The sequence below is a fragment of the Eptatretus burgeri genome, chromosome 6 (assembly GCF_056783735.1).
Source record: "Eptatretus burgeri isolate ZD-2024b chromosome 6, Ebu_testis_v1, whole genome shotgun sequence".
In the NCBI taxonomy this organism is placed as follows: Eukaryota; Metazoa; Chordata; class Myxini; order Myxiniformes; family Myxinidae; genus Eptatretus; species Eptatretus burgeri.
This window is the reverse complement of record NC_140966.1, coordinates 64,113,177-64,127,378: the sequence shown is the minus strand read 5'-3', so window position 1 is coordinate 64,127,378 and position 14,202 is coordinate 64,113,177. Positions and strand designations below refer to the sequence as shown.

General features: G+C 44.3%; 1 protein-coding gene across 12 annotated transcripts in view; it reads right to left on the bottom strand.

Annotated features, from left to right (window-relative positions):
* Positions 1 to 14,202, bottom strand: part of RHBDF1 (rhomboid 5 homolog 1) — a 155,502-nt gene that overhangs the window by 25,794 nt on the left and 115,506 nt on the right. For all 12 annotated transcript variants that reach the window (XM_085885390.1, XM_085885402.1, XM_085885392.1 and 9 more), the window contains 4 exons: positions 13,840 to 13,940; positions 13,677 to 13,740; positions 13,247 to 13,341; positions 3,052 to 3,127 (listed from right to left, as the gene is read on the bottom strand). In XM_085885390.1, the coding sequence (XP_085741516.1) occupies positions 3,052 to 3,127; positions 13,247 to 13,341; positions 13,677 to 13,740; positions 13,840 to 13,940 (336 nt within the window). The remainder of the gene's footprint in view (positions 1 to 3,051; positions 3,128 to 13,246; positions 13,342 to 13,676; positions 13,741 to 13,839; positions 13,941 to 14,202) is intronic.

Below are 14,202 nucleotides of genomic sequence, written 5' to 3'. Positions count from 1 at the left end.
GGCGGCGCGGTATTCTTCCTCCTTTAGTCACCGCGTGCGTGGTCTCCGCGTGCTCTGACCTCGCGTAGGTCAGAGCGTCCTCTCAGTGCCTCTCTCAGTCGAATCACCGACGTGCAGGTCGGGTTAGCGTCTCTCCCGGCAGATCCAACACGGTTCCTCCTTCGTTCGCTCGCCTCGAAGCGACTCCGAGCACACCTCGAGAACCCGGCCGTTCCTCACACACAGTACTCCTTTGTTTGCTCGCTTTGAGACACGAGCACTCCTTTTAACCGCCTGAAGTTTTCAAACCGCCAAAACTGAACCTGTCCACCAGGTCCCTTTTTTCCTCTCGCTTCCAAACACGAGCACACTTCGAGCGCCACTATTTCCACATACTCATCTTTTATTTCTGCTTTCTCTCACTTCTCTCGGCGACTCTCTGACCAAAGGTTCCGCCCCTTCACGTCACTGCCTCTCCAGGCCACACCTCTCGCTCTAGGCCACTCCCCTCCCATTCGTACAGGAGAGGAAGAAGAATCATCTCTTGTTTCTCTCGTTTCACCACCGTATGAACATAAAAACACAGTCTTCTACACCTCCTGACACACACATATCATCCCTTACACCACACAACCTATCTAAACAGGCATTTAATGGGGGATCTGAGCTAATCCTATATTTAGTAGTCCCATTAAGGGCCATTTCCCTAACAATACACAAGCTAAAAAGGTTTGGGAGAAGTTTAATATAAAGAATCTTGGAGAATATCATGATTTGTATCTGAAAACTGATATATTGTTATTGGCTGATGTGTTTGAAACTTTTAGAACAGTCTGTCATAATAAAAATTCTGAGGGATTAGACCCCGTTCACCATTACACAGCCCCGGGTTTGGCTTGGAGTGCTATGTTAAAATGACAAAACAAAATTTGGAATTAAACAGTGACATAGATGTGCTTTTAATGATAGAGAAGGCTAAAAGAGGAGGAATATCTCAAGTATGTTCCTTGAGATATGCCAAAGAAAATAACAAATATCTTCCTGATTATAATAAGAATGAGGACAACTCTTACCTGATGTATTATGATGCGAACAATTTGTATGGGTGGGCTATGTCTCAATCTTTACCTTATGGAAAACTTAAATGGGTTAAAGAAAAACATTATGAAAAAGTTTTACTTGACATTGTTATCTCCTCTCAAAAAGAATTAGACGAAGCTGAAGTTGGATATTATTTTGAGGTTGATTTAAAATATCCAGAAGAACTTCATAACAAACATAAAGACCTACCTTATGCCCCTGATAAAGAAAATCCGAGAAAAGAATGGTGAAGTGATAACCAACAGTCATTCAATATAAAAGATAAGTCTCCAGAAAAACTACTTACTACATGAAATGATAAAGAAAGTTATGTTTTGCATTAAATGGAACTTGAGACAATATTTATCTGCTGGGTTATGAGTGAGGAAAATTCATCGGATTTTGAAATATAAACAGTCATTGGTTAAAGAAGTATATTGATTTTAATACAATAAGGAGAACAGAAGCAAAAACAGATTTTGAGAAGGACATTTTTAAATTAATGAATAATGCTGTATTTGGAAAAACTATGGAAAATGTTAGGAATTGACAAAACACAAGACTTGCTACATCTTGGAAACAGGCTTCAAAGTTAATTAATAGACCAAATTTTGAACGAGCGGAGGTGTTTTCAGAGAACTTTTGTGCTATTCATTTGAAAAAAAGAGAGTATTGAAATGGATAAACCTATTTATATAGGAACATCAATTCTTGACTTGTCAAAGTCGTTAATGTATGACTATTACTATAATAATTTAAAATCAAAGTATAAGGATAATGTGTCATTGTTATATATGGATACAGATAGTTTTATATAAATTAGAAATTAAGACAAGTGATGTATATGAGGATATGATTGATAATATTGATATCTACTGTATGATACAAGTAATTATAAGTCAGGTGATGTGTTGTTTTCATCAAAGAATAAAAAGGTTATTGGTAAGTTTAAAGATGAATTGGGTGGGAAGGTCATGAGTGAATTTATAGGATTGAGATCAAAGTCTTATGCTTTCACGTATATTTATAATAATAACATTGAAAGGTGTGATAAGAAGCTAAAAGGAATAAAGAAAAATATAATCAAGGAAACAATAAACGTTAAACATAATTACACTGTTTAACCTTAAAGAAGGAAGAGTACAGAAAAATGAATACAATAAAACATATACTTTAGAGAATGGAATCGATAGTCTCCCTTATGGTTACAAGTATAATTGTTAAGATATTGGGTTGGGAATTTTAACAGGCTACCGCCATCTTTTTACTGATTTGTAAATGATGGAACCAAGCAATAACCAAACCAAAAGAGTGGAGATGTAATCAGCCTTGGTATTTAAATGGGAAACATAAAGAATGTGAGAAATATCAAATGTCTTATTGAAGAAATAACTGGGGTAAAAGTAGATAAAACAAATGAGCAGATAAATTTAATTACAAATAAGTTGGAGGATGTAAAGAAAAAAATAAATATCCTTGAATGGACTGAAAACTTTGATGGTTATCAATTGAACAATGGAAAAAACAATTTACTGCAATCTCAAAATGATATGTGGCTCAGGAGGTGGTTAAAAAAGAGCATTGAGAGAAGTTTATCATTTTATCTCTGCTCAACAAAGACACATAAACCAAAAACCAAGTTCCAAAATAATCTTTGTGAATATACTCAATGGTGATGAATGTAATAGGAAAATTAAGTTATTCCCCAAAGTAGAACATGGACAAATATTCATTGGTTTGCTCTTTGAGTGGAATGAAAATATGAAAGGAAAGAAGTGCTTTAATCAGTAAGTCTCAATTTTACATTTGCTTGTATGAGAGGGGGAGGAAATCAGTCTCCTATTTTGGGCTTTTGGGGCTTAAGTTAGAAAGTTTTTCCCTTTCCCCCCATTCATTTGAAAGGCTGCCTCAGAAGCCCCATTTATCCTCTACTGAGGGAACATAAGTTGGTAACAATAATTTACGATCACCTTCATGATATGTCTGCCATACCTGTGAACAAAGAGCAGCCTCCTCATGAAAGTAGCCAACCATGAAGTTGCAGTACTCACGGCTTGTTATTTCACACCTGCACACAGTTGTCATACATCACCACTGTTAGATTGACAACAGGCCACCAAACTAATCGAGTACCCTTCCAAACAAAGACGTATACATTCCTTGAAGATAACTACTGGGATTGCATGCGATTGCAGTCATTCTCATTAATAAATGTACAACCACCTTCCTACTTGCCTCTACCACATGTGATCCCCGTTATAGACAATGGCATGGTGTGTGTCCCCCTCTTAGTTTACTTTTGTGTGCAATCTCTTCAGTTTAATCTATCCAATCAAGATGCGCTTTCCCTTTTCTTTCCCTCAGTCACTTTTGCTTTCCCTCAATCACTTTCCCTTTTCTCCGCTCTTTATTTGTCCTCTATTCTTGATGAGCGAACATCTCTATTGGTTTTCATATGCACTTCCATATCAGATCATGCATAATGAACCCTCCCGTACTGACAATGACATTTTCTTATCACCAGCCTTAATGAATGAAGAAAAGGCCCTGAATAAATGAAAGAAAGGCCCTTTTTCAACCTCATAACAAAGTGTTATTCCAGGAATGGACATTATCTGTCATTGACCAATTGCCTGTGACAAAGTTCTTAAAATTCAGACATCAGAATGATTTAATATTACAAGGTACAGTGAGTGCATCATCATTAACCCTCCAGTAGGCGGCAATAGGAGTGCATCTTCACATTGGCAAAATCATCCCCTCCTCTCCTTCTACTGCTCCAGCCTTTCCCCTCTTGACACTTTTCATTGGATCTATCCCCATCTGCACTCTCAGATGCTTTGCTTACACAGTACATGACATGATACTCACAATCTTTTACATTTAATCCTTGCAGTGTTTTTACCATAATCGTTGTTATTATGTAAAAGCTAACCTCTGATTAAACAACTTTTTTTTCACCATTAATACGCATGGCTTGCCAAGGGTATGATGTGGTTCGGAGAAAAGCCATTTTGTCAAATTTGACGCTCAGAAAAATGGCCGTTTTAAGTTTCTTATCATTTTCCAAGAATACTGTATAGTAAATAATTCCTTTACATTATTCCATTTTTGTGTTTTATCCCCCATTATAATATGATTACTTGGGTAGTTATATGAGAGAAGTCAGTCTAAATGGCGATGCAAGAAAATGAGAAACAAAAATAAAGGAGAACGGCACTCGGGAGAGCGCATACCTCTACCAGGCTGAACAGTTTACGTTTTGTATCCCACTGATCTGTCAGATCTGAATCCGGACCTGAACCAAAATTGAATCGGCTTGTTCTCGTTACCTAACCAACTCATCCACCAAGTTTCGTCAAAACTCGTCCACAACGTTTTGAAATATCATGCTATATGTAGTTTTTAGCACGATCTCTCAAATGTGAAGAATCACTGAAAAAGTTCTCGCATCCAGATCCGCATGTTTGCCAAAATCAAATCAATTTGTCCGTGTCACACACCCAAACTGTCCAGCACGATGACGGAGCACGAAGCACTCGCTCAGGATGACGGAGCATGAACCACCCACTCGCTCATGATGACGGAGCACGAACCACCCACTCGCTCAGCATGACGGAGCACGAACCACCCACTCGCTCAGGATGACGGAGCACGAACCACCCACTCCCTCAGGATGATGGAGCACGAACCACCCACTCGCTCATGATGACAGAGCACGAACCACCCACTCGCTCAGCATGATGGAGCACGAACCACCCACTCGCTCAGGATGACGGAGCACGAACCACCCACTCGCTAAGGATGACGGAGCACGAACCACCCACTCCCTCAGGATGACGGAGCACGAATCACCCACTCCCTCAGGATGATGGAGCACGAACCACTCGCTCTGCATGAAGGAGCATAAACCACTCGCTCTGCATGACGGAGCACGCACCACTCGCTCTGCATGATGGAGCACGAACCACCCACTCGCTCAGGATGATGGAGCACGAACCACCCACTCGCTCATGATGACTGAGCTCGAACCACCCACTCGCTCATGATGACTGAGCTCGAACCACCCACTCGCTCATGATGACTGAGCTCGAACCACCCACTCGCTCAGCATGACGGAGCACGAACCACCCACTCACTGAGGATGACGGAGCACGAACCACCCACTCGCTGAGGATGACGGAGCAGGAACCACCCACTCGCTGAGGATGACGTAGCACGAACCACCCACTCGCTCAGCATGACGGAGCACAAACCATCCACTCGCTCAGGATGACGGAGCACGAACCACCCACTCGCTCATGATGACGGAGCACGAACCACCCACTCGCTTAGCATGACGGAGCACGAACCACCCACTCGCTCAGGATGACGGAGCACGAACCACCCACTCGCTCAGGATGACGGAGCACGAACCACCCACTCGCTCAGGATGACGGAGCACGAACCACCCACTCGCTAAGGATGAGGGAGCACGAACCACCCACTCCCTCAGGATGACGGAGCACGAACCACCCACTCCCTCAGGATGATGGAGCACGAACCACTCGCTCTGCATGAAGGAGCATGAACCACTCGCTCTGCATGACGGAGCACGCACCACCCACTCGCTCAGGATGACGGAGCACGAACCACCCACTCGCTCAGGATGACTGAGCTCGAACCACTCACTCGCTCAGCATGACGGAGCACGAACCACCCACTCGCTGAGGATGATGGAGCACGAACCACCCACTCGCTGAGGATGACGTAGCACGAACCACCCACTCGCTCAGCAGGACGGAGCACAAACCATCCACTCGCTCAGGATGATGGAGCACGAACCACCCACTCCCTCAGGATGATGGAGCAGGAACCACCCACTCCCTCAGGATGACGGAGCATGAACCACCCACTCCCTCAGGATGATGGAGCATGAACCACTCGCTCTGCATGAAGGAGCATGAACCACTCGCTCTGCATGATGGAGCACGCACCACTCGCTCTGCATGACGGAGCACGAACCACTCGCTCTACATGTCGGAACGAATTTAGAAAATATGTTAATACCGCTAATGGCTCAGAAATTGGGTGTTATCAAATGTATTTTGCTTTGAAACTCACAGATAAACCATGTAACCTTTGTAAATCATGTACATCCAACTTGTAGCAACTGCCGACTGCACATCCCGATTCAGACACAAGCTGTACCACTATCGAATGTAGGGTGCTCGGCAAGTGGCTTTAGCACTCGAGCAAGCACTCCAATTGAATGGTTGATAAGGAACGGCTGGCTCGGCTGTGGCTGCATTCCCTTAACTTTAAAGCCGGTCTTCAGCATGACAGCAGCAGTTAAAGACATTTAATGAATTTGTTAAAATAATTACTTTATCCAAAAAAAAGAGTTGCTGTTTGACGAAGAACAACCCTGAAGACATCGCAAAGTTTAATTGCCCGTGAAATAAACATTACAGATAATCTGCCATGTTGCCTGCTTGTCTGTGCACACGTCACGTGGTTCATTGGTTCGCGGTCCGTGCCATCGTTATAACTTAATTTCAAAACGTCAGTTTTTCACCAGATTTGCTTTGATTCCCTGCAGAGCACCTCACAAAACCTTCAAAAATATACACAGATCTGGCAGACGCCATGGATAAGAAGTCCCTCTGGGGGACAGGGTGCGATGTCAAGCAGTGAATGCATTAAATCATATAGCTCAATGAAGCTGGATAATTTTGGCACATTCTTAAATGTTTTGTACACTCAATAAATTTCTCCAAACAGGAGAAAAAGAGAAGTTTAATGCTTTGGAAATTTCACGTTTCCTTGTGTGTATCTGGAGAAGGAGAGAACATAGCCTTGCTTGCTTGAAGTAAATAGATATATTGGCTTCGTTATAAGACACGATATTTCTTTAAATTATCAGATTTCACTCAAGATTTTGACACTTATTTAGTCCGGACGATATCCGATCCTCAAGGCCGAAATAATATTTTGATGATATACTTTAATTAGTCCGTGAGAGTAGATCGTGGAAAATTGCATCATATCATGCATGAAATCGCCGCAAGCTCATAATTTGAAATCTATAGCACTTCAAAAAGTGATGTACACAGCTATGTGTGATGTACACAAAGTGACTCGTAACTATGATGAACAGGCATTCGATAATATGAATGAGGAAAGTGAAAAACAAACTTTATTTTTAAGAAATCGTTGCGGCCTATTCCAAGTCAAGGCATGGTTGAACAGGTCTAAAAACATGGTAGCTGCAGACCCCCGCGAGGTTACCAAAGATACGCCTGAAGACACCACAGAGAGCAGTGACTGAGGATACACCCGATAAATGATATAAATAAATAAGGCCATTAATTATCTTCAAAAGAGGGTGTTTGAATTGACCCAAACTCTCAATTTTCAGTCATGCACTTCCTTGGAGTTTTCTTAGTGTGCATGCAAAGTTTCAGGCTGCTAGGTTTCATGGTTTTTGAGTTATGGAGGAGACGCACTGACACACACACACTTATTAGTGTACTCACAAATACAACATGTCGCTTCGCTGACGGTGGTGTGAAGGGGAGGGGGTGGGGGAGGAAGGGAGAGAGAGGGGGGAGGGGAGGCAGAGAGGACGGAGGGAAGGGATGGGCGGGGAAAGGAGGGAGGGGAAGTGAGGAGTGGGTGAAGAATGGGAACCGAGGAATGGGAGAAGAGGAAGGGTGGGGAGGTGGGGAGAGCAACACCTCACGAAACGCTGTTATACACTGCGGGAGGGAGGGAGGGGTGCGAGAGAGAGAGAGAGAGAGAGAGAGAGAGAGAGAGAGAGAGAGAGAGAGAGAGAGAGAAAGGAGAGAGAGAGAGAGAGAGAGAGAGAGAGAGAGAGAGAGAGAGAGAAAGGAGAGAGAGAGAGAGAGAGAGAGAGAGAGAGAGAGAGAGAGAGAGAGAGAGAGGAGAGGAGAGGAGAGAGAGAGAGAGAGAGAGAGAGAGAGAGAGAGAGAGAGAGAGAGAGAGAGAGAGAGAGAGAGAGAGAGAGAGAGAGAGAGGGTGTGGGAGGAGAGTGCTGCCTTTTATTCGGAGGGGGGAGTGAGGAAGGGAGAGACAGAGAGTGGGGTGGGGGGGGGAGAGGAGGAAAAAAATGTGAGGGGTGGAGGTGACGTCAGCAAAGAGAGTGATATGTTATGCACAATGACCGATCACAAATAAAAAAAAATCTCATGTCAGGATAGCTGTACACACAACGACAGAACAGCGTTTGTTGTGTTAACCACAGGCACATTTGCAAAAACTTTGATATCCCAGTTCTAGAAAATTTGTGGAAACATTAACCAAAAGCATGGACTGAAAACATGGAAGTGCTGCTCATGTACGACCTAATGATCCCATCGAGTGTGAACATCAAAAAGAAAGAATTGCAACCAATTTCATACTGAGGTACAAAAAAGAGAGAGAAGAAGGCATTGCTAAGTAGGGTGTTAATACCATTGATTTTGGACTAATCAATGCAGAAATCAAGAAAATGCCCAAATACCAAGACCTCAAAAATGAAGTGAGAAGATCCTGAAAGCTGAAGAATGCTAAAGTTGTACCAGTGATAGTTGGAGCTATGGGAATTATGGCAAAAACACCACACAGAGTTATTAAAAACCATCCCTGGGAATATTATCACAAACAAACTACAGTTGGAAGCTGTCTGGGGCTCAATGACGATTCTGAAGAGAGCCCTCGGCACAAAACTTTGAGAATGGAAAACTTCACCGCTTGGTCTATGAATCGTCACCCCTTGCCAAAATAAAGGTGGATACTTTGAACCCACCCTCGGAGGACTCCATTCCACATTCTGAAACCTGCATATGTCGATACCAATCAACCACATACGCACAAACGCGCACACGCACGTGCGCGCACGCACGCACGCACACACACCTGGTAGGTCTTTGTTTCACCTCCTGAAACCCACCCACATGTGGAGCTAGCAGGCAACAGTAACTTGCACATACACACACACACACACGTGCACGCACTCATGCACCCACCCACACACAGACACACATGAATACTGTTACGAATTCACGCCCGCCGGCGTGCGAACTGCCGCTCTCCACCGGACGGACAATTCAGTTGACCTTCCGGAGCAACGCCGGAACCCTGTCACGGGTGGGTCTTCAACCCCACCACGGCCGAGCCAATTTTCTACCCGCGCAGGATAGGGTCAATCACTGAATTTCGATATACCGAAGTACCCGCGCGGATAGCTAACCGGGAGACCGTACCTCGGCGCAGGTAGGCTTGGGACAAGAACCGCTTAAGCGGTCCGTTCCGTTCTGCAGTGATAACCGAGCGGGTATTATCGCCCGACCTCGCCGGATCAGATTCTATTTAACGGGTGTTTAAAACCCAGCTAATTATTCCGCAATGCAAGATGGCATTTCCAATAGGGAGAAGATGCAACGAACGGGGTACATTTGAACCAAGCACATTTATTTATAATTTACACACAACACGTATGCAGGCAAGGCAATGAAATAATCATACACGTATGCAAAGAGACAAAAGCAATCACGTATACAGACAAAGCAAAAGCAAGGGAAAGCACTACGACCGAATATAAGCAGTAATAATTTCCAGGCACTTAAGCAGTTCTACTTCTCAGACTCGGCTACACAACATTCATTCCAAAGGCCAAAAGACGAGGATGGCAGACTAGGTCCGTAGACCTTTATGTGCGTGGAGCCTGGCTGACCGAATGGGCCCCACGAGACCGACGCTGGTTACCTGCACCCTCGTGGTGCGACAGTCGGCGAGCTCTCTCCCGCACTCTCCTCCCGTGCGCGCCTCGACCCTGGACCACCGCACACAACCCTCACGACTTGGCGCCCAGAGGGAAGGCACCCGGAGCTCGAACCACCACGAAGCAGCAGCAATCACCAGACCAGAAGAGCTCGATGACGCCGAAACCACCAACGACCCCGAAGAAGCTGAAACCACCAACGCAATCGAGAAGCTCTCCCGAAGAGACGACAACGACGACGACCAAAGACACACGACAAAAGGCTCGATGACAAAAGGCTCAATGACAAAAGGGCTCGACGACAAAAGGGCTCGACGACAAAAGGGCTCGACGACAAAAGGGCTCGACGACAAAAGGGCTCGACGACAAAAGGGCTCGACGACAAAAGGGCTCGACGACGTTCGAAAAGCACCAATGTCACGAAGAGACGAAGCTACCCCGAAGTGACATCAACCCACACGATCACCACCTCCTTCCTCGAGCTCGACTACGTAAGGCTCCACGACGAAAAGTGCACGACAAAAAGGCTCCGACGATAAAAAGGCTCGACGACCAAAGACACGAAGCTCCCCCGAAGAGACAAAAATCCACACGATCACCCCCTCCTTCCTCGAGCTCGCGTCCTGTCCGCCCTTATATCCCCTGGGGTCCAACCCCTTGCTACTCCCCGTTTTCTGCTCCGCCCCCCTTCCAGTTCCTTTGAGAAGCTTCCAGAAAAGGGGCGTTCCTCCGTTCCCAGCGCCTCATTCCACGAACCGACTAATGGCGAACGATCTGCCTCGCCCTTTCCCCCCACACCAAGTGCGGAGAAAACAGGCGGGAATATAAGGCGGGAAAAATCCGCACGCCATCGAAGTTCCTTTGGTTTCCTTTTTCTCGCGTTTATTGAATGAATGCGGAGGGATGGTTGTAATGTGTCCGTAGAGAAGAAGGGAATTGATAGCTGGTGTAGCGGCGAAGGTGGTTAGGTGGTTGGTGGTAGAGGCGATCGTGGTTGTGGCGTTGGTGGCGTGGTTAAGGGGAGCAATGTTGGTTGTTGTAATGGTGGTGGAGATGTGGTTGGTTCAAAACAACAATAGAAAAAGAAAAACCTACCTCAAAGGATTACAGCCCTGTGACACGAATATATCCCATTAAACAACGGTGGGGAAATCTAACTGAACACGGACTTATCGGCATAACTAACTAAGAACCTATATGGTGTTCTGCGAATTTCCACAGCCATAACAATACTTTGAGACCTGGGAGGGTTCAATTTCACTTTTTGAAACCTGCATATGTCGATACCAATCAACGACACACACACACACACACACACACACACACACACACACACACACACACACACACACACACACACACACACACACACACACACACACACACACCAAATGCCATTGTGGAAATTCAGTTTATGTACATCCAGACATGTGCAAATGTACACATGCATCAAGAAAATAAAAACGACAAATACAAAGATTTACCTTGAAACAGCATTCTTTAAAAGAGGACATAAAGTGGGTAATTAGCGAAATTCAATTTAAAAACGTGCCAAGCCAGAAAACACAAAATGTCGATCTATACTTTATGCCTTCACAGCAAGAACAAACATAGCGAACACCTGGTCGGATGGACCTTATTGTTTTTTTCAAATATGTATCGATGTCGAAGTGAGAGGTGGATTACCAATGGAGATCGCACAAAGTGATCCTTGCACATTTTCAGTGGATAAGACACCTCTCGAGTCACCCACCGCATGCTCGGCACCGCGGGGCCGAACAAGGGCAGGAACGTACATTAAATGTATGTGAGATTGACGGCACATGTACTTTTTCCTCGAAACGAACAACCAAGCAGCTTGGAGAGCGCTCGCCAAGTGGCATAAGCATTCAAGCAAGCATTCCAACAAAACGGTCGATATGAAATGGCAACCTTTGGCACGCAATTGGCAATCATCGAACCGTCCGTCATATTAAACAAACACCTCCCAGACTCCCAAAATGTCACATACGAGGTGTGTTCAAAAAGTATCCAACCTTAATTTTTCGTGCGTAAACAAATGAAGCTCGGGAGGCGTGGTTTGGTGCGGTAATATGTCAGTGATCCTAATTCGTATGCGTGAATATTTTCCCGCCTGCAGAAGCTGTCAGTCGCTGACAGACCGCCGATGAGTGCGGAAGTGGAAGTGAGCGCCGTCGGATTTTCGTTTTTGACAAAATGATGGATCACTGTGGTCTCATCGCCAGTGATCCTGTGTTGAAGAAGTTGGGATCGCTGTTCACAGTCTCCATCATGTCCTGTGCGATCTCCAAACGGAGTTGCTTCTGCTCGATCGTTAGCAGCTTTGGCACGAACTTCGCTGAGATTCTCCTTAAACCCAAATCCTCAGTCACAATGGAATGAACAGATCCAATGCTGACGACCGCCCCATCTGCAAGTTCTCTGATCGTGATTTGACGATCCTGCATCAGCAGGGTCCTCACTTGGTCAATGACGATCTCATTTCGAGATGTGGAGGGCCTACCAAAATGTGCTTCACTTTCCACTGATGTGCGACCATCTTTGAAGCGGTTGTACCACTCTTTTATCTGTGTGGTGCCCATGGCTTCATTCCCGAAGGCCTGTTGAATCTTGCAGATCGTTTCCACTTGGGAATCACCAAACTTTACACAAAATTTGATGCAGTAGCGTTGTTCAAGTTTTTCCATCATTTTGTCAAAAACGAAAATCCGACGGCGCTCACTTACACTTCCTCACAAATGGTTAATGCCAGAAACGTCAGCTTCTCATTACTTCCTTAGGCGGTTAGCATACCTCGATCAACATGCTGTTGATTTCATCCATTGTCTATCCCGCATAGTCTGATCTACATGTGACACCAGTCCACATACTGTGGTTGACTCTCATTGCCCTTAGGGGGAACTTGGGATGTGCATTAAAATGCTACATATGAAAAATCATCATCATCCCAAAATTTCTCCAACCAATTGAAAAATCAAAATGTTTTTCAAATCCAATTGTACTGCTCAAGGACATCTTGAGTCTGACCTTCCATGAATCAATCGTCTTTGTTTGTTAAAATGATCATGCTCTTTAAAAGCAATACAATTATCCAAAGTATTAACGAGGACATGCCACAGTGAAATGAAGAAAAACAAATTAATAATCAGACAAGTGCACACAGGCACGTAAATTAAAGACTATAATCATGTTTTTGTTTCAACTAATAATCAATTTCAAAGTCCTATCTGCTAACGACATCGTCTCAGTAGTTAGAAGGGGAAAGGAGGAACTAGCAAACAAAACACCAAAACCATTCAACACTATGAGTGATTCAATAAAGCAAAGGAAGTCAAAATCTGCTCGTTGGTGAACATATTGCATGTCTGTAAAGTGCACAGAAGTCAAAATAATCATCATCACCGGCCCTTTGTGTCAATGCAGCAGGGATGTCCAGTAACCACACAGTCCATGTGTTGCTTCTGTGTCAGATTCCCAACACTCTTATTCGTGCAGATCTGGGTGAGAAAGAAACAAGCACAATGAGAGAGAACCTTTGAAAACCCAAGCAGTAGGCCATTCACCCGTTAACTCATCTATAAACTCATCGATCCATCCTCCTGTCTATCTCTGCCAGCTTTCAGTGGTGTCCTTGCCTCCATGAACATTGTAGAATTTCAAGCTGGTTTGAGTTGAAGGTCTTGCATGCTCTACTTCTACGCACATCTTATTTTCATATCTGTATAACAAACAACTTAATTGCCAGAATAGATGACTGCAAAATGGGAAGTCTTCAAGAGGATGTTAAAAAACAAAAACACAAAATGAAGTGTAAAACCTTATTATTACTTACAGGCCACTTGGTTATATCATCTGGCCACTCATGTGGTGCACTTGAGGCTGGCTCCTCGCACACACTAGAGTGAAGAGACAAGTATAAGGACTCTTCAATAATGTCTTGACCTAATTCCAGCAAACAAATCATCAGTTACAATGAAGCATCACATGTGACATACTCTGGGTCTTGTCCACAAACTGCCCCAGATGTCCGCTGTCTGTTGTTCAGCTCTGGCATATCATGGTCAAGGGGCCACTTGATCCAGGTAGCGAGTGTATCCTGGTCACAAACAGTCAATGTCAAGTTTATTTCTATATTTAGCACCCTTTGTTCACAAACATCACCTCCAATTTACCCCTATTCAAGTGCCACTGCAATTCGGTCAGCAAATAACAGCAAGGCCAACAGAGATGCCAATGCTATATCAAGGTTTTGATTGCAACCTTCAAATTTTTGAAGCTTTGCAGAAGACACTACTTTCAGGAGCATCATCACTTACTGAGAAAAACATCATCTTGCCGCATGCAAGGAGCCAACAAGC